Raw genomic sequence first — 21,288 nt, 5'->3', positions numbered from 1 at the left:
ACCATCATGTTCACAATGTATCAGTTAGCTGGTGTGTTGGTACAGCTACATGATGGCTGTGTTTACATGTGGTAGTTTGGGTGTTTGCTTTGGTTTGTCTGCCTTGCAGTTCTACCCAATATGCACTGTAAACATTATATTACAATTCATGTTTTCATTATTTAGTTAAAGGGGAGCCAGTAGAATGTGAATAACATTAATCTAACAGCCACCTGTTCCATTTCAATACCATGTTTCATGTAGTTTCATATAGTGTTTGTTCTGTTGTCTTAAAACAGTGCAGTTCTCATCTATTTCTCACCAGTATTAAGCATTGTATTTCATTTCATTTGCCATATTTGCCTTATTGATTATGTGCTTTACATAACCACTTAAGCCCTATTTTATACTTTGGCAATTATAAAATAGCAGATCTACAAGCTCATCGCAATGTGTCGTGAGGTTGTAGATCTACAGGACCGCAATGAAAACAAGCCCCTGGGTTTTTTTGTGTTATCCTTTTAGCATCATTGTAAAATCTTACCACTGTAATATTTGCAAACTCTTAATAAAGTATTCAATAAATCAAATACTATTTTCATTTTTTGGTTAAGATTTTCCTCTTGTAAAGAACTGGCCCGATAAGCGGCTGGAAACAGCACAGAGTCAGGAGGTAGATTGCAACCAAACGTGCTTTTATTCAGCCAAAGTGCACATGCAGGATAAAGGCATCGGCAGCAAAAGGTGGCATGGTGGTGGCATGGTGGTCGGCAGCTACACCATGTCCTAATACTAAAACTAAACTGAGTATGTTTGTTTCTGGCAGCCTTTTATACTCCTGAGCCAATCAAGTGTGAGTCAATCAAGTGTGGGTTCAACCATGTTGCAGGTTACCTCAAACACGCAACACATCTAAACCACACATTCCATTAAACATCTGCATCAATACCCCTGGTAAATACATATAACTTATGCACCACAACCTATTGCAAAACAAACAATATCACATTATTAGCAGCTTCCTATACACAACACAAAACCCCCCTCTCTCTTCTACTGTGGTCCAGTCCAAACCCATATATGGTGCTCGGGCACCCTGGGGACTCTTTTGCCCGAACACCCAAATATAAGTAACGGAGGACTTCTTTGCTACACCTCTTAATCATTATTTTCTATTCTAATATGTTTTAACGTAAAGCACTTCCTACAGGTTCTGTTTTATTTTTATTTTTTATAGCCAAATAAATGTAAAATGACACAGATGCGTTCCCGGATTGAATGGGTTAATGTCCTGCTTTAGACTGATGCTAGTTAACTGAGACACTACACTCTCTGTGTTCTATGTATGTGTTTACCTTGTTTACTGTAAGTCACTCTATAAGATCGTCTGCTAAATGCCTACATTGTACATTGTAATAATATTGTAATAGAGCTAAAGTGGTTAATGTATGTTTTATAATATAATAATGTATATCTGCAAAGTAACTAGTAACTCAAGTTATCAAATAATTGTAGTGGAGTAAGGGCGCGCTCTCACCAAAAGTTGGCTGGCCGCTGTTAAACGCAGGTTGTGCGCGGCCAGTTTTTTGCAGCCAGCGGATTCTAAAAAAACGCTGTGACGCACCTGTCACTCACATTCAAGACCGTCCCCGTAGCCCGCACCGCCACTAGACACTAGCCACTAGACAAAAAAATGTCTTTGCACTTTCACACTTGGGGTTCATACATCTACATACACATTCAAATTTAAAATATAAAGTACTTACTCCATGGCCACGGATGTTACAATCATGTAAGGGCCCTCATAAGTATCCGTATCTTCCGTATTGTTCAATAAAAAGCATTTTAATCCAATCAGTGGTCATTTTCTCCGTATGCTTTCAACTGCGCGATCCTAGCGGTTGAGAGGTGTATTGCACTGTTGGTACATTATAACTATGGGAAAATGGCCACCAATCGGATTAAAATGCTTTTTATTGAACATTACGGAAGATACGGGTACTTCTGAGGGCCCGTACTTGATTGCAAAATCCGTGGCCATGGGGTAAGCACTTTATATTTTAAATCTGAATGTGTATATAGATGTACGAACCCCAAGTGCAAAAGTGAAGACTATTTTTAACTGACAAGGCTATTAAATTTATAGTTAGAGTAATATAATTACACTAAATATATTACATTAACCTGAAGCCTTTGCGACCGCACTGACTCGTAACCAGGCCAGTTCTTTAATGCCAGTCATATGGAACTCTTTCATGGTCAAATCATAAAGTACTGGGTGAGATGCAACAGCTACAACCAGTTGGTCCACTGAGAGCACCGTGTTGCTTCCTGAGTCTTGGGACGGTCCGCCTTCGATTCACCTGATTGGACAGAGGGGGAAAATCAGCTCCTGCCTCCAGCAGTTTTCTGCTTCTTCGTGTAGAGCGGATAAACGCAAGGTCTGCGCGACAAGCGGAAAAATCTGCTCTTGCGTGAATCCACGCATTTGCATTGACAAAGCATTGGCAGATTCTGCCCCAGAGGTAAAATAAAAGTGCGGTGGGAGCGCGCCCTAAAAGTACAATATTTGCCTCTGAGATGTAGTGGAGTAGAAGTAAAAGTATTGTAAATTGGAAATACTCCAGTAAAGTACAAATACCTCAAAATTTGACTTAAGTAAATGTACTTAGTTACTTTACACCACTGCATGCAAGTAGACCCACCTCTTTTAGACTGAGTACCACCTCAGAAGATATTTTCAAAAGATTTGTATACATTTTGAAAACGTGAAAAGGGACATTCTGCATAATTAAGTGCATTTTGATGACAATACTTTTGTACTTGTACCGTACATTTATAATCCCGGACTTTTACTTTTAATGGAGTATTTATACATTGCAGTATTGATACTTTTACTTAAGTAAAACATTTGAGTACTTTTTCCACCACTGACAAAAACCATACAGTGCTGATCCTGTAACCTCGGTGTTAACTCTACATTCAGAACATGTATTTATCAATAGATGTGTTTTAATCCCATCTCTGACTTAAAGTCATTTATTTTCCTCGTTTACATCCCGTTTACATCGAGTGTAATACCGGCTTTCACCTGATGCGCCCCCACCACTACCGCCCAATGAGGAATACAGAGAACTTCTGACAGAATGTGATAGTATAGTAGCATTATATTAATGTTGAATATAGTCTATAGTAAATACAATACAAACACATCACATTGATTGATTAAATCATTTATTAACAACATTATTAGATTAAGGTACAGTTACAGGTTATGCTTGTTTCAATCCTTTAAGCTACGCCCACTTTTATGTTGAATACAATATGACATCCGTCATGTGATGAACTTTACATTGGATATTTACACTATCTTTTTTTTTTCTTCCTTTTTTTTAATAAAAAAGGAACGGTTTTGGACATACAAGGTTTCTACCCGACAACAACAACTTACTTCATGCTCACACACACGCATGGTGACAAAAACTCAAAAAAGTAAAAAAAATAACAACTAAAATCATAATTATACAATATCAACATTAACCAAAAATGAAATAAAATACAAATAATTCTGATATCAAATGTAGACCATACTGACAGGAGAGATGATCAGAGGAGCAGAGTTTGTACCACCATTATTAAGAAAAGGACTGAAGTATGGATATAGTTTCTCAGTGAAGGTGCAGCCAGTAAAAGAGTAGAGTTGAACTCTGACCTTCACATCATAAAAGGAGACCAGGCCCTCCTCATAATCCACAAACACTCCCACTTTCTGGACCTCCTTTCTTACAGGGAGGCGGACAGGAGGGCTAGCATTAGCCTCGTACTCATTTCTATTGCTCAACCCTATAGTCCAGTAACCATTGTTGGGGCTCAGTGTGAACGTTCCCTTCCTGTTGATGGACTCTCTGGCCACTCCTAGATCCCACCCAGTCTTCCCTTTAACCTTAACCTCATAGTAAAACCTTCCTGAGGAGAAGCTTTGTTTTCCTAAGACACAGGGATATCTAGAGAATCTCTCAGTGTTGTCTGGGAGATTATTCATTTTGTCTCCATCACTCACTTGTTTTCCATCCTCAGACAGGATGAGTCTGGGATATGCTGTATCAGGGTCCAGAGTCACATCCACTGCATATCTCTGGATCATCTTCAGCTCAACATCTCTCAGCTGCTTCATCTCTTGACCGAGTGTCTTCACCAGCTGAGCCAAAGCATGTTCCTCCAGTTCTTTAATACGATCCTTTAAATCAATGACATCATAGGTTAACGTGTGATAATCATCATTTACTCTTACTTATTACTCTTACTCAGTGATTCTCAATGTTGTGCATTTCAAGGACCCCCAGTTGGATATACATTAGACCATGGACCCCCATTTGATATGATTTATTTAAATCCCTGGGACCCCAATCTACACTGTAAAATGCTCAGTGTTTATGTAACTCTGAGAGTGTACAAATGGAACCAAATGGACCCATAAGGGTCCATTTGGTTCCATTTGTACACTCTCAGAGTTACAGAGCTGTAAGGGTTCATTTGTAACTCTGGTGGTTCCCAGACCCAACGTTGGGAACCAGTGAAGTAGATAAACATTAAAATCATATTTACTCTTACTTTTTATTAATGACTTTGTGGAAAATAAAAATACCTGCTGCTCTTTGATCTTCTGGTCAGAATCACTCAGCTTCTTCTCCATCTCTTCCTCCAGTTCTTTAAAACGATCCTTTAAATCAATGATATTATAGGTTAATGTGTGATAATCATCATTTACTCTTACTTAGTACTCTTACTCAGTGATTCTCAACGTTGTGCATTTCACTGTACAAATGGAACCAAATGGAGCCATAAGGGTCCATTTGTTTCCATTTGTACACTCTCAGAGTTACAGAGCTGTAAGGGTTCATTTGTAACCCTGGTGGTCCCCAGAACCAACTTTAGGAACCAATGAAGTAGATAAACATTAAAATCATAATTTGTTATTACTTTTTATTAATGACTTTAGGGAAAATAAAAATACCTGCTGCTCTTTGATCTTCTGGTCAGAATCACTCAGCTTCTTCTCCATCTCTTCCTCCAGTTCTTTAAAACGATCCTTTAAATCAAAAATGATATTATAGGTTAATGTGTGATAATCATCATTTACTCTTACTCAGTGATTCTCAATGGTGTGCATTTCAAGGACCCCCAGTTGGATATACATTAGACCACGGACCACCATTCATATGATTTATTTAAATCTCTGGGACCCCAATCTATACTGTAACATGCTCAGTGCTTATTTAACTCTCAGAGTGTACAAATACTAATTTCTACTGACGTCAAGCCAAGGAAGCTGAACAAGATTAATCAGTGATATGCATGGGATTCAATTTGGTGAGCGGAGATGAAAATGTACTGTTGTCATTGACATTCACCAGTACTCTACGAGGCAACCAATGTCACATGTTGTAAGCAACAGACTTTTCTTTCCATAAAAGGACAAAATTGCCTAAAACAATGCCCAACATTGTTCATTGTTCAAATATGTTTGCCCCTCCACCAAAGCCAAAATAAACATTGAGAGGAGCTATTGGCATGAGAAAACATACGTTTGCATTGCCAAAGCAAGTGTCAGAACATAATAAAAACAAATTAAGAAAACAATGGGTTAAGAATGTACAGTTATAGGTGGTAACTAAAGATGTGCTTGTCCTGTCTCTGATTACAGTGTGTGGGCTGTAGCAAGGCAGTTGATCACTGTTGCGTGATTTGGGAGCGTACGGGATTGCTTGGCAGACCACGCCCCCGCAGTGCCGCTGGACACAAGTGTTTTTTAGGGGTATTAAGGTGTGCTGAATCCAAATCTGCTGTGTGTCAAGCTAAAAAATGGAAGCTAAGCCCTCAAAAAGTACGCATGGAGTGCATTGAAGCGTGCAATTGCAAGAAACTTGGCAACACCTGCCAGAACACTGAGGATGACTGGGACTAATAAGTGGCTGCTGTATGCAAATACAAGTCAGAAACACAAATTAAGGCAATTATACATCTTTAAGCAATTATTCATTACCAACCACAAAAAAAAAACATTATTCATTACCAAAGAGGCCAATTTTCACAATATAAATGAAATAAAAGTGGTATGAATGAGAGTAGTGAGAGTATGAATCCCTTCTCCGTTACCTTACCTGTTTTTTGATGGCTTCTTGAGCCTCCTGGAACATCTCTGCGGTGTAGCATCCTCTTCCATTCTCCTTCACCATCTTCTCAACCTTCGTCAGCAGATCACTGACTTGTTTTGGGTTTTCATCACGGTTGTCGAAGACGTGGTACCTTCCTCCACAGTCATCAATCAGCTCCCTAAACGCAACATCACACTCCTTTTTAATGTAGTATTCAATGGACTGACCCTCGTGCTCTAATGTGTCTCCTCTTGTGAAAAGAATGATGGTAAAATTCTTGGAAATGTTTCCAAAGGCTTTCTGGATCAGCTTCAATGACTCTTCATCCTCTGCTGTGTGTCGGCCAATTGGAACCGCCAACAGGAACACATGAGGCCCCGGGGACAGCAGACTGATGCATTCTATCCTCTCCTGATTAACCTCTTCCTTGGACAGACTTGTATCAAACAAACCAGGTGTGTCAACTACAACAACATGACGGCCATCTACCACACCCTCTGCTTTATCGCAACTCTTAATGACTGAAATTTGACTGGATTTGGATTGAAATCTATACTTCTGACCCAGAATAGTGTTTCCTGAGGCACTTTTTCCATTGCCTGTCTTCCCTACCAGCACCATCCTGAGGCAGTCTCTGCTCTGGTTGTCGTTATCACCTGAAATATAAAGAGATATTCAATTACTAGTACAATTGTTACATAGTTAAAACTGAAGTTTTTATTTTGATGTGTCCTTTATTTTTGCCAGGACATGGTCCACATAAAGTCCATATCAAGTCAAGGTTAAAAAGGAACAATGACAGGTTTCTTTTAAGGTGGTTTGTAAAACACCTTTACATTTATGCAAAGGTTATTCTAAAGTAATCTGCAGCTCATTGTATGTTCAATCTGCATAGACAGACAAAGCTGTTTTGATCTAGCACAGTAGTTGCTGGGAAATTTGAAGACTAGAGAGGGAAGGTATGTGCAAAACAAGGCCTATTAAATAATGTGCATTTTTCTCATAAACTACCCGATTTAAATGAAGTGCAGTGGTGAGCCTGTCTGACTTTTTAAACAGATTATCAATATGCATAACAGATGAAATATGACACACAAAAGCCAACAAACTAAATACTCACTTCTGCAGTTTTTTTCTGCCTGTAGCTTGGTGATGAGTTTGTCTTGTTGAATGCGCTTTTCTATCTGGGCCTTGAGCAACATGTCTCTTGTGAAGCAGAGTGGTCTACCCTCCAGGGGTCTCAACTTTTCTACAGCATCTAACAACTTCGGAACGTGTGTACTGTCCTTAATGTTGAAGACAAAGGATTGGATTCCAGGGGTCTGGATGTCTGTGTCTTCATCTGCTGGAGTGGTTGAATCAGACTCTACAGTATGCAGAACCATGGTGAAGTCATTGACCTCAGAGCTGAATACATCCTGGATGCTCTGTAGCTCTCTCTTGTCTTCATCAGTGAGAGGACCCAGAGGAACGGCCATCAGGAAGGCATGGACGCCTTCAGGATCACAGAGAGAGACACATCTGCATGCATTGTTCATAAATGTGTCCTTAGATGTTTCACACAAGGCAGGCAGGTCCACCAGGGTCACCAAGTGCTCACACATCTTTTCCTGTCTCTGCACACACTCTGTAGAAGGACCAGACCCCGGGTCTTTGGTTTGACCCAGAATGGCGTTGGCAGCAGAAGTCTTCTCAGCTCCTCTTCTGCCACACAGCACCAGGTTCACTGTAGGTGAGTCAATATATGAAAAAATGTCACTTAACCCCCAACAAAAATTATTCAAAAGGTTTTAAATGGATTCTGGTAGTATTGGGCATGCTGAATAACATACTAAAAGTTTACCAAAATATACTCCCCAGAAAGACGCCATTTTCAAGATGGCGTCCCAGATGGCTGCGGGGAGCTTAAAATGGCTATATCTCAAATGGAAAAAATGTTACAAAGCATTTTCAACTGATTATGGTACCTCTATGCATGCTTAAGTGCATGCAAAAACTCTAGGCAAGTATACCGTCATGTTTAAGATGCCGTCCAAGATGGATGCCGGGAGATTAAAATGGCTATATCTCAAATGAAAAAAGAAAGTTACAAAGGCTTTTTCAACAGATTCTGGTACCCCTATGCACGCATAAGAACATGCAAAGAATCAGGTAAATATACCTGCTGGAAAGGCGTCCTTTTCAAAATGGCTTTAAATATCGCTGCCTTAATTGCAGAGGCAGCTGCCTTGATGCCAGAGGCAGCTGCCTTGATTGCAGACATACCCCTGTGTTTGGGCATGTCTGGATAGGTGAAACGTAGGTCCATAATGAAACTGATTCACATGGTGAAATCACTCAAATCAGAAGGTATTTTTTCCTAGATTTTTAGTATGTGTAGAGGTACCACAATAAATTGAGATTTTCAGCTCCCGGCTGCCATTTTGGACGCCATCTTGAAAATGAAGCCTTTACGGGAGGTATATTTTCCTAAATTTGTAGTATGTTCTTAAGCATGTCTAGAGGTACCAGAATCTGTTGAAAAATCCTATGCAACATTTTTTTCCATTTCAGATATAGCCATTTTAAGCTCCCCGCAGCCACCTGGGACGCCATCTTGAAAATGGCAGCTTTCCGCTGAGTATATTTTGGTAAACTTTTAGTATGTTACTTAGCATGCCCAATACTACCAGAATCCATTGAAAAACCTTCTGTATACATTTTTGGGGGTTAAACCTATTGACTCTACATTACATTGACATTACATTACATTACAGTCATTTAGCAGACGCTTTTATCCAAAGCGACTTACAATACGTGCATTCAACATAGGTAAGAACGAAGCTACTAATCACCAGAAGTATTAAGTGCATTCTCTTCTAGAACAAGCAACTAAGAGCATACCTAGAGCTAAAGTAAAAGTGCAATATATCAGTTACCTACTTTCATAAACAAAGACAAAATAGGAAAATCAAATGAGCAAGAGCTAAAACAAATAAGTGTATCGAATAAACAATATCCAATAAAACAAGAGTTCGTACAACTAGTTAACTCATTGAGTGCCATTAACGTGTTTCACGTGTTTTACCGCTATGGCGCAACGTGCCAATGACATGTTTGACGTGTTTTTGAAAAAAAAGTTAAAAAAAAAAAAAAAACTTTTTAAAAACATTTTCAGAACCCAAGATATCATTATCTGAAGTTTTGCAGCTCCATCCACTCCTTGTTTAACTTATAACTGAAAAAGGCTGTATCTTGCTTCCTAAGCACTTTTTGTTTTACTTTGAAAAAAATTCTGGCACTGGGACATCATAGCCAGAAATAATTTTGGCAATTCTGGCACTCAATCAACAAGTAGGCAAGGCGAAGAGGAAGGGTAGTGTTTCCTGAAGAGGTGGGTTTTCAACTTAAACTTGGACCAATACAAAATCATAATAAACGGCTGACATTTGTACTTTTAAGGCTACAGTGTGGTTTAAGTTTAACAAAATTAAAATACAAAAAGTGGTGTTTCATTTTGGTGTAGCAAAATGAAAATACCAAAGAAGTCTTTCATTTTTTTATATTATTTCACACCACACGCTACTGCGTCCTAAGCCAAGGGGGCATCATAATTTCACTCAAACGGTAAGAGAACTCCACACTCGCCTCTGTGTGCTTAAATCCTTTGAGAAATCATATCAATACAGATGACCACTGCACAGCAGGGGGCTTACAGGACATGCAGTAGGCACAAGGGTATACTTCAAATAAACTCTATTTAGACTGTTTTGATTTCCATATAGGTCTTATTTAATATTAAACCATGAACAGGGCGTGCCTGCAGAGCGGTGCACACACAGCCATCATGACATTTTGTTCTAATGAGCCATTTATTATGAATGGCTTTGGGCATGTAATGAGCTTTGGCCTCCTCAAAGTAATCCAACTTTATATATCACTTTTCTAGTGATAACAGTCTAGGATAGCGGTCTATCCTGTAGAACGGTTGTCTCATGATTTAGTTGGACTTCTCCTTAGACAAAAACTTATCCAAGAGACAATCGGACAGCTGGTGTTTGAATGAGATGAGCCACACACACACACACACACACACACACACACACACACACACACACACACACACACACACACACACACACACACACACACACACACACACACAGTCACACACTTTACTGGGTCTGCATTTTGAGCACTGTATTCAGACAAAACAAATGTACCGAGAGCATTACCTCCAATTCATTTACGAGCAAAGCTTTACAAATGAGTATTTAGTATTGCCTTACAGTAGTAGACAATCTATTCAGAATTGTAACATCATCAAACAGAACTGGAGCATATTACACAGTGATCCAACTATGAAACAACTGTTGCCTGAACTTCCCACTTTTGTCAAGGGGGGGCCCTACTCTACAGGATAAACTAGTGCACAGCCGTCAAAGACTTCCTGGCTTCACTAACCTGTTGGTAACTTTCCTCGCTGTCACTGTTGTCATTGTAGCTGTTTTTATAAAACAAATATCTAGACTCATTGGTGTGTTTACCAATAAGACATATAAGATGAATCATTTTGCTAACTTTAACACTTATTTTGTAGCATACTGCCTTGAATATCCATGTTGTTGCTTCTATGTAGGAGAACAAAAAGGACATGTTAAGACTCAGTGAGCACAATCCTACCGTTCACACAAACAAATCAAATCATACCATCAAGTCATCTCTAATGACATGAGAGGCAGTGACAGACTAAAAGAAAACTCCCTCTAACAAAAACCTTTTGGTCACTTTAAACTTCAGGACTGAATGATGACGTTTATCCTTTTTTTTTGGCCGTTCCTCTCGTGTCCTTCCTCCCTACAGATCTAGTTAACCACACTGTTAGACCTTGATGGAGACTTAAAGAGTTGCCTTGCTCAAAACAAACTCATGTTTTTTTTCACCTGAAGACTGATTCTTTCCTGGATATTCTGCACCACTGAAGGACAAACACTGCTTCTTGGATATTTCATATATACTGTATAGCTGTTCCACTAAATAGCTCCTGAACCTCTTCAGACTCCACCTCAGCCTGTAGCACTAGTCCTAGCCTTGATGACCTTGCAGTCTTGTGCAAAGGTTAAAATGTTATTCAGATAGCATGTTATGTAGCCAGATGCCAGGTTCACCTGTAGACCTGGAATACTATAGTTTGTATAGTTTCAATGTACATATTTTCTTTTTTAATATAATATACTGTTTAGACTGATGACAGGTTCTTGGTTTATATGATTTTAGATGTATTACCTCATGTTCACCTGATTTACTGTAAATCACTCTGGATTAAGAGCGTCTGATAAATGCCTAAATTGTACATTGTGTTGTATATTAGACCCAAAAAGTGCTTCTTTCCATGGTGTTAAACATAACTTTACAAATTAATTTCATCACGTGAGACCAAGTGTCTTCAGCTGTATCAGAATACATTATTCAAATGATAGGCTATACGGTCATTTGTAATATTCCTGTGGTTGTTGCAAAAATATAAAATCTTTACAAATAGAACACCAAAAGGTTTTACTCACTTAGAATAGGAAAGTCCATGCTGCTGGCCCGTTTCAGAGGTTCCATAGCCTGACCCTCTGTTAACCATATAAAAGTAAGACAAATACAAGTCAATCAATATTCAAAATCACGTCCTATGTCATGTGTCTCTTCTCAATACATTCTGAATATTTTAAACCCTTTCAATCTCAGTTAATTCCTGCACCAGTAGAGCAAATGATTTCACAGATCTGTCTGGTTTCCAGGGTACTGTAGCACCGTCTTTCTTGACTATGTGTTGTAGTTTGCAGGTTTTGCCATGGTGCTGAAAATAGATGTTGGTGCCATGGTTTGATCCTTAAAAAAAAGAAAACCTAAACGTCCTTGTTTCCTTTAAAATGTGTTATTTATCAAAACAATTTTTGTTATTTATTTCTGTTTTAACTTTGAACAATACCCAACCTCAGTGGTTCTCAAAGTGAGGTCCATAGACCCCCAGGGGTCCTTTAGGGGGTTCCAGGGGGTCCCAGGCAAGATTAGTTAACCCATTAAAACCGGGAAAGCGTCTGTGTCATTTTAGATTTTAGCTATATACAGCAACCTACATTTTTCAGATTTTAGAACAGTGGTTTAGACAGGGGTTCTCAAAAATAGCAGATATACAAAACATTTTCAGATGGGGGTCCGCAGCCAAATATATATCAATTTGGGGGTCCTTGGCACGTAAAGGTTTGAGAACCACTTTAACCATATACACATAGGCTATTTGAAAATCTAACAAATGTGAACTTTTTCTTTGCACATTTCGTTCAATGTTGGTTAAGCTATGTCACTGATCACTATTACGTATTTCTCAAAGCTCATTGGTTCACAACCACACAATCCTAGATCGCTGTTCCAGGCAAATGAGTCTGTAATGGGCCCCCCACCAAGTCAGCCTCTAGAGGCCTCCCTAGAAATGTGCAATAGTCCATATTCACACGGCGGCCATTTTGGAATTTAACATTGCGTTGCTGTGGCAACTGGGGTGACATTTCATTGACTTAATGGCAATATGGCAGCCGTGTGAATATGGTCTATAAGTTTGTTTCCCATTTTGTGGACAAAATAGAAGGCATCAGGCAGAGGATCCCTCCTGCTCCCACTGACCGCCCTGACTGCCCCCGTATTAACAGCCAAATTCCCCCAGTTTGAACACATTTGGGAATTCTAGAAGATACAGTCTCTCATATGAACTCCACCTCCTACCCCCTTGACATCATCCCCACCAGATTCTTTAAAGAGATCCTCCATACCGTAGGTCCAGACACATTAGCCATTATAAATTGTTCTCTGTCCACTGGTTCTTTTCCATCAAGTTTTAAGATTGCCCTGATCCAACCGCTGCTGAAAAAACCCTAACTGGACCCCCTGATTTATTTTAGACCAATTTCTAAACTTCCATTTTGATCAAATCTTTTGGAAAAGATTGTGTCAACTGCTTGATTTTATGAATTTTAACAGTATCTTTGAGGTTTTTCAGTCTGGTTTTCGCTCATTTCATAGCACAGAGACGCCTCTTCCCCTCCAGTCCCCCTCACCTGTGGGGTACGGCAGGGATCTATACTAGGCCCCCTCCTGTTCTCTATTTATTTGCTCCCCCTTGGCAATATTATCCGCAAACATCATTCAGTTTCACTGCTATGCAAATGACACAATTATACATCCCACTACCCGGTGTTACAGGAAATATGTCCATTCTCTTGTCCTGTCTCTCTGATATAAAGTGCTGGATGGCAAATAATTTCCTACAATTAAATGAGTCAAAATTAGAAATTGTCATCTTTGGTCCCCCAAATGCTACACAATATTTTGTCTCAGAGCTTGGTAGTCTATCCCCGAACGTGAAGGAGGTGGCCCGTAACTTGGGTGTGCTTTTCGACTCTGGCCTCTCTTTTATTCCGCAAGTGACACACACACACACACACACACACACACACACACACACACACACACACACACACACACACACACACACACACACACACACACATCATTTATATATATATGTATATAATTATACGGCCCGGCCGTATAATTACGGCCGGGCCGGTGCGTAACGTGCCTACCCAAAAAAACAGACATACAAGCTGTCAACGCACTGCGACGTGCCGTGTCGATAGCTTGCAGATCTGTTCTTTTGGGTAGAGCGAGCGGCTGCGGTGCTTCGTCCTCTATGCATGAACCCGAAGTTTACAAATTGTACTCTCACGGATGATCTGATCATCTAATAAAAATATTAAGCATATGCCAAGTTAACTAAAGATATATAAATGATGCTGAGCTAAACATGTTTCCTTCATTTGGAAGTTTTATAGTTATGATGAAAGTCCCTCTCACGAAGTGACAGCTGTTGCGCTCGCCATGTTTCTGAATGGTTAAAACATCTTTTGAAAATAGCAGATCTACAAGCTCACAACGTGTCACAAGCTTGTAGATCTGCTATTTTCAAAAGATTTTTTTGCATAGTAGACATGGGAAGTGGGACCTTCTGGGATCGAACCCGAAGCTCTCACTCGCCAGTCCAACATGTTACCAGTCATGCCAATATATCTGCCCTTTTGGGCAGGGCGAGCGGCTGTTAGGAGGAACTGCTGCGCTGGTTCTATGTGTAGCCCCCACAGTCAAATTAGCCAGAAGTGGCTTGCAACAGACATGGCTATCGGGCAGGTTTATTGGCATGACTGGTAACACGTTGGACTGGCGAGTGGGAGCTTCAGGTTCGATCCCAAAGTGTCCCATTTCAAGTCTACTATGCTTAAAAGTCTTTTGAAAATAGCAGATCTACAAGCTTGTGACACGTTGTGAGCTTGTAGATCTGCTATTTTCAAAAGATGTTTTAACCATTCATAAACATGGCGAGCGCAACAGCTGTCACTTCGTGAGAGGAACTGGGGACTTTCATCATAACTTTAAATATTATACTTCGAAATTAAGGAAACATGTTTAGCTCAGCATCATCTATATATCTTTAGTTAACTTGGCATATGCTTAATATTTTTATTAGATAATCGGATCATCCGTGAGAGTACGATTTGTAAACTTCGGGTTCATGCATAGAGGACGAAGCACCGCAGCCGCTCGCCCTACCCAAAAGAACAAATCTGCAAGTTATCGACACGGCATGTCGCAGTGCGTTGACAGCTTGTATGTCTGTTTTTTTTGGGGTAGGCACGTTACGCACCGGCCCGGCCGTAATATTTTAATATATATATATATATATATATATATATATATATATATATATATATATATATATATATATATATATATATATATATATAATATATATATATATATATATATATATATATATATATATATATATATATATATATATAGTGTGTGTGTGGTATTTTTATGATCCATTTCACTGTATATATTCGCAAAGGGTGTTTAAACTGCTGTGTAGTAGGACAGCACTACGTAGTTTACGTAGGCTTTACGTAGGCTTCGTCCAGGAGGTCTTCACGTGCATGCTGTCTCCCGAATGTATTTTTAGCACAGACGTAACGCCGTGCGCTTGAGAACCTACGACGATGGTGTCTCCCGAACCAGTTTAGATGGCACGTAGGGCACACACAGCTGCTACTAACGAAGATAGTGCGCAGCGGGGTTGCTACTGCGCAGCTGCGTGGAGGCTCTCTACTCAGCTTCTAGGCTACGCATGAGCTGAAATTCGTTTGGGAAACGCGGCCATTAAAAGTGGACTTCTGCACCTGGTTTTTGATGTTAACAGTGTCATACACTCATACTTTGACAAGCCCCCAGCCCCCCAGCTTAAAACCACTTCCACAACACCTTTGATAAAACATCAAGACCATACTGCAATGTAGAAATACTCTGTTAAAAGTAAAAGCCTGGAGTTAAAAATTTACTTGAGTAAAAGTACAAAAGTATTGGTATCAACATGTACTTAAAAGTAGAAAGTACTCATTATAATGTCCCATTTCAAGTTCTTAAAATTAATGAAAATCTTTAGAAAATATCAGATCTACAAGCTCACAATGTGTCGCACCGGTGACGTGTTGTGAGCTTGTAGATCGTCTATTTTCAAATAGCCAAAGCTTAAATAGGGCTGAAGTGATTAATGTATGTTTAATTTGTAATAATAAATAATACAAAAAATAATAGAGTTTTCAAATAATTGTAGTGGAGTAAAAGAAAACAATAATTTGCCTCTGAGATGTAGTGGAGTAGAGGTTAAAGCTCTAAAAAATTGTAAATACTCCAGTAAAGTAAAACAAATTAAAATACTTCAAAATTGTACATAAATACAGTACTTGAGTAAATGTACTTAGTTACTTTACACCACTGGAAATAATAAATATAGGGTGCTTTATGTATGTACACTAGAGAGGATATAATTTATTCTCCCTATACTCCTTATACACTCCTTATAACCCTAATAACATTGTTTTTTATAAGGTATTGGATACATAATACACGTATAGTAATAATAATAAATAATACATTTGGATGCATCCTGCTCCGTATACAATGCACTGCTTTTCAAGTTTGAGCCAATAAAAAATAATGTGATTATTAGGCGATTAGTCACGCAATTAACTACACAAATCATGCGATTAATCACGATTAAAAATGTAATCGCTCGACAGCACACACACACACACACACACACACACACACACACACACACACACACACACACACACACACACACACACTCACACACACACACACACACACACACACACACACACACACACACACACACACACACACACACACACACACACACACACACACACACACACACATAGTAGTTCTATATTTCCACCAAATATAGAAGAATTACAATTTTACTATTCTGTGGAAGTTAGCATTCATGAGGTAATGTCTAACTGGACTCACCATGTTCCAACTGGTTTGGTGGAAGTTGCAAGTTTGCTGAGTCAGCCATAACGTCAGACTGCTGGACTCACAGGAACCATGCAACTGCATGTTGGTTTGTTGGGGGGAAAAAAACATTATTTATATATATATATATATATATATATATATAGAGAGAGAGAGAGAGAGAGAGAGAGAGAGAGAGAGAGAGAGAGAGAGAGAGAGAGAGAGAGAGAGAAATGCAACACCCAAATATAGAACAAACATGGGAAAAGTCTCATTCTACTGCTCTGCTACCATAGTGTGGAATGTCCTGTCCATTAAAAGATGTGTAACACTAGTTTCTTTCAAAATTGGCCTGAAAAAAACATCTATCAGGAGACCACAAGGGGAGGTAAATGTAATTTTCCCATCTATATATATATATATATATTTTTTTTACACATAGTGTTTGTATGTTGATGACATGTATTATTTTGGTAATTTTGTATGCTATGTTGATTAAAGAGCTGGTGCCATGTTTTTGCACTTTTTCTGTTTTTCTGGAAGCATATAGTATTAATGACAATTTTTATTTAGGTATGAAAATCTAGTCTAAAGTTTGTCAAAAACCCTTCCGCTTACAATGAGAGAATATACACCTGCAGGCCACCTACTGGCCATTCGTATGAACTGTCTCTCTTCCGTATCGGCCTCATTGTAAATATGTCAGGCTGGCCCTTTGCTTGTCACTGTTGTAACCTACTGACTCACCTGCCACCTGATCGAGGAGCCCCCACCGTGAGGACGTAGAACCCACAACCTCCGGGAGGGTGTCAGGTACTTTACCACTGCTCCTCCCCTGTTCCTGTTGATGAGACAAATACATTATTAAAACACTGCATAAACACTGCATAAAAATCATAGTTGTGTCACGTTTCATTTCAGCATCAATTAATTCATTAACAGGGTTACTCTCTGCATCATTGTGCAAACAGCTTCTCTACAGTGGTGGAAAAAAGTACTAAAATGTTTAACTTAAGTAAAAGTATCAACACTGGAATATAGAAATACTCTGTTACAAGTAAAAGTCCGGAATTCTACATTTATTTGAGCAAAAGTACAAAAGTATTGGTATCAAAATGTACTTAAAGTACCCAAAGTAGAAAGTACTCATTATGCAGAATGTCCCATTTCAATGTATAACAATCTTTTGAAAATAGCCGATCTACAAGCTCACAATGCGTCGCATCGCGACGCATTGTGAGCTTCAGGAACTCCTGGAGCTATTTTCAAATGGCCGAAATGTACATAGGGCTGAAGTGGTTAATGTATGTTTTGTGATAATAATCAAAATCTACAAAGTAACTAGTAGTTTTCAAATAATTGTAGTGGAGTAAAAGTACAATATTTGTCTCCGCGATGTAGTGGAGTAGAAGTAAAAGCACTGAATATTAGAAATACTCCAGTAAAGTAAAGAATCGTCATAATTGTACAAATAGTAGATGTACTTAGTTACTTTACACCACTGCCTCTCTCACACTTAAGACTCTGCAGGGAATATCTGAGGTCATAGTCACTCTCTGCCAACCTCTGTTCTCTCCTATCACCACAATTTGTGTGATGTGTGTGTGTGTGTGTGTGTGTGTGTGTGTGTGTGTGTGTGTGTGTGTGTGTGTGTGTGTGTGTGTGTGTGTGTGTGTGTGTGTGTGTGTGTGTGTGTGTGTGTGTGTGTGTGTGTGTGTGTGTGTGTGTTGTTATGGTACGTGTTATGTGTCTATATGGACCTGTTAGAAACTGGCCCATGATTACTGATATCTTCATACATACATCAACATGCAATAATAATTGAGGAAGGGAATGGCTTCCAAACTGACCCAAAACTATGAAGGAATATGAAAAAGGAAGCTCCCTGAATGCAGAAATAACATGTAGGCCTCTATGGTATATATCCAGGACTAAAATTATCTATTAAACATGGATTAGGAAGTCTAAATGAACTAACTAAATATACAAACTCATTCTGATTAATTTAATTAAGTTGAAGGGACACAGACGGAGTGGAGCCATGTCTCTGCTATTGATGTGTTGTTCAGTGACACTTCAGGAGTTCCTGACCATTGTGTTAAGTTAGGGAGCCCAGGTAAGAGGTATGAACCACAACAACAAGTCCCCAGAGAGCCTTGAGCCGAATCTATTGTTTTCACTGACTTAATTAAGATGGCTTTGTCTCTCTCTGAGAAACTGCTAGCCACACTCAGGTTCACAGGGTTCTCTCTGTGTCATGAACATAATGTCTGTTTAAACACACATTTAACTGCAGTCTACTCAAGCTAGATTGAATTGATGTATTATTATTATTTCACAGTAAAAACGTATTTTGTAGAAAGTACACAAGAATGAACATTGGTGAAAAGTGGTTGGGAAAGAAACCAGTTAGTTTTATGTAACTTCTCTTCTTGAATCTAAGGAAAATGTAATTGATGTTATATCATATATACAATAATACAACATATAACATTATAATAATATATTATTATATTAAAAAAACTAATATAATAGATTACATCATTAATACAATATTTGTTATATTGTAATATATAGTATACATTCTAATACATATTATTATAATATATAACATTATAATCATTGTATTACAATGATTAATTTAATATATCTCTGCTGTCCAGCAGCAACCAGGTACCTCCAAAACGCTAAATTTTCAGGAAATGAAATAACAAAATATACATTTTTCAGGAAATGAAGAAAACCTTATATTTTTCAAACAAAGCAGTACAGCCTCATCAAAGTTGGTATAGCCTAGTGACTTTATATATTGTCAGATACTTGCATGTGTCATTATATTATCACCACTTTACCCAAATCCAGCTCAAGTGGAGTTAGGAATCCGAAAAGCTGACAATAGCTCCAATCGCTGCTCAGGGAGAGGTTTCAAATGGGGCTAAATTCCTCAAAGCTAACAATCGATCTCCAAGCTCACAATGCATCACAACGTGTGAATTTAATTCCCTGATGCTTCATGACACTTATTATATAGGCCTACAATAATAAACAGGACTTTAAATATTACAATAACGTTTGCAAAGAGGGGTTCACAGAGTTGGAATTTTGCGTAGAACTAGCGAGATGCTCTGAACTCGTTTCTTGTCACATTGCACTCCTCATTAAATACTTCATAGATTTTAGAAATAGAATTACTTGTTTTCTTAAGATTAGCGTCAGTGCTATGTTTGATAAAGATAAAAAGGTACACTGCATAGTTTTAACAGACTACGGGGAGAAAAACCCTGCCGTTTAGTTTGTTTATGTGCTGCTCCTCCTCTGTCTGTGCTCGCTCACTGTGCAGTGCGCTCTGCGCTGTGCAGTGCGCTCTGCGCTGTGCTATGCAACAGCAGCAGGAGAGGAGAGGGGGGGAGTTGTGTGGTTTTGACAAACAGTTTGAGGAATTGGGGAGTTTTTGTCAGAGGCGTGTTTTAATACTTTTCATTAGTTCATTCATTAGTCCATTTTTTTTACACAGACGTAAAGGGTGTTCAATAGCGCTGAAAATGGAGTTAGCTAGTTCCTGCTGGACAGCGACAATATAATAAATGTATATATAATATATAACATATGCATAATAAACTATGTTATAACTACCAATGCCAAACACAACAATCACCTACATAGCAGAAATCACACACCCTCACAAACCCGCATCCTACAAATAACCAGCCACTGCCAACTCTCTGTCCACCATGACATCTACGGTATGTAATTCTTTCTTGTTTTACCACTTTTTCTCCCCAATTTAGTCGTTATGCCAATTAATTCCTCCCCACACGGTTACATGTCATTGTTCCGACATTACTAACCCTAACCCTAACCCTAACCGCACATGGAAGCCACGTAGTCGTAGTAATGGGATGTCGGACTTATGAGCAGTCACCTCCCCACACACATCATCTATGATGTCAGGTACTTTACCACTGCTCCTCCTCTTCCTGCTGATGAGACAAATACATTCTTAAAACACTGCATAAACATCATAGTTGTGCACGTCACGTTACATTTCAGCATGAATTCATTCATTAACAGGCAGGGGTCATCATCATGTCCTTACACGGAAAAACGTGTCCGCGGCACTTTTTTTATTTAGAAAATAAATTCAAAATATAGCCTATATATTTTCTTCATTATAATGTAAAAAAGTATAAAAAATATGTTTGAATAGGCTAACTTTGGTGACTCATAAAGTAACATGCTCATTAATATGTGCAGGAGATTTGTATAGGCTAACTACACACAACTGCATCAGGTGAAGACAACAAGACAGCTAGAATAAATGATTGCTAATAGCTGCCTCAATTCTGTTAAAATATAGCAAAATGTGCTTTCAATCCTTTGTTGGAGAAATAACTTTTTTTCCGTTCTTGTTTTAAGACAACGGAGTGTATGTGTTGTGGTCCGACAATTAAATAATTAAAGTCAACGGCATGCGAGGGACCAAAGTGAAAAAATGGTGCATGAAAAGAGTATAAACAGATTGCTTGTCATCTGTTCAGAAGGAGCTATTTGCTACCAAGGCAAAGGAGGGCAGAACTGGACAAGTAAAGCTGGCTGTCGTTAGTTGAGAGACAGTGTTTCAAAGTGTCACTAATGACAATAACAACTATAATAACACTCAACAAATAATCTATGGAAACCCTCTATCCACAGCCTGGGGCGGCCTCCAACCTAAAAGTTAGCTCACCTCTGATCAAAGTTAGACGCCTTTGCA

At 38.8% G+C, this 21,288-nt stretch overlaps 1 protein-coding gene across 1 annotated transcript in view; it reads right to left on the bottom strand.

The window, feature by feature from the left end:
• Positions 1-3,249: 3,249 nt before the first annotated feature.
• Positions 3,250-21,288, bottom strand: part of LOC311035479 (uncharacterized protein) — a 43,655-nt gene continuing 25,616 nt past the window's right edge. Inside the window, exons 6-13 of the mRNA XM_084043715.1 lie at positions 17,283-17,376; positions 16,551-16,634; positions 11,678-11,734; positions 7,255-7,860; positions 6,141-6,790; positions 4,994-5,068; positions 4,625-4,699; positions 3,250-4,216 (exon numbers count right to left, since the gene is read on the bottom strand). Of these exons, the coding sequence (XP_083899841.1) occupies positions 3,554-4,216; positions 4,625-4,699; positions 4,994-5,068; positions 6,141-6,790; positions 7,255-7,860; positions 11,678-11,734; positions 16,551-16,599 (2,175 nt within the window). The 5' untranslated portion in view covers positions 16,600-16,634; positions 17,283-17,376 and the 3' untranslated portion in view covers positions 3,250-3,553. The remainder of the gene's footprint in view (positions 4,217-4,624; positions 4,700-4,993; positions 5,069-6,140; positions 6,791-7,254; positions 7,861-11,677; positions 11,735-16,550; positions 16,635-17,282; positions 17,377-21,288) is intronic.

Source organism: Gymnoscopelus microlampas (genome assembly GCF_963454915.1).
Source record: "Gymnoscopelus microlampas genome assembly, chromosome: 19".
NCBI classification, from domain to species: domain Eukaryota; kingdom Metazoa; phylum Chordata; class Actinopteri; order Myctophiformes; family Myctophidae; genus Gymnoscopelus; species Gymnoscopelus microlampas.
Note: the sequence above shows the minus strand (reverse complement) of the source record. Positions and strands in the feature narration are given on the sequence as shown.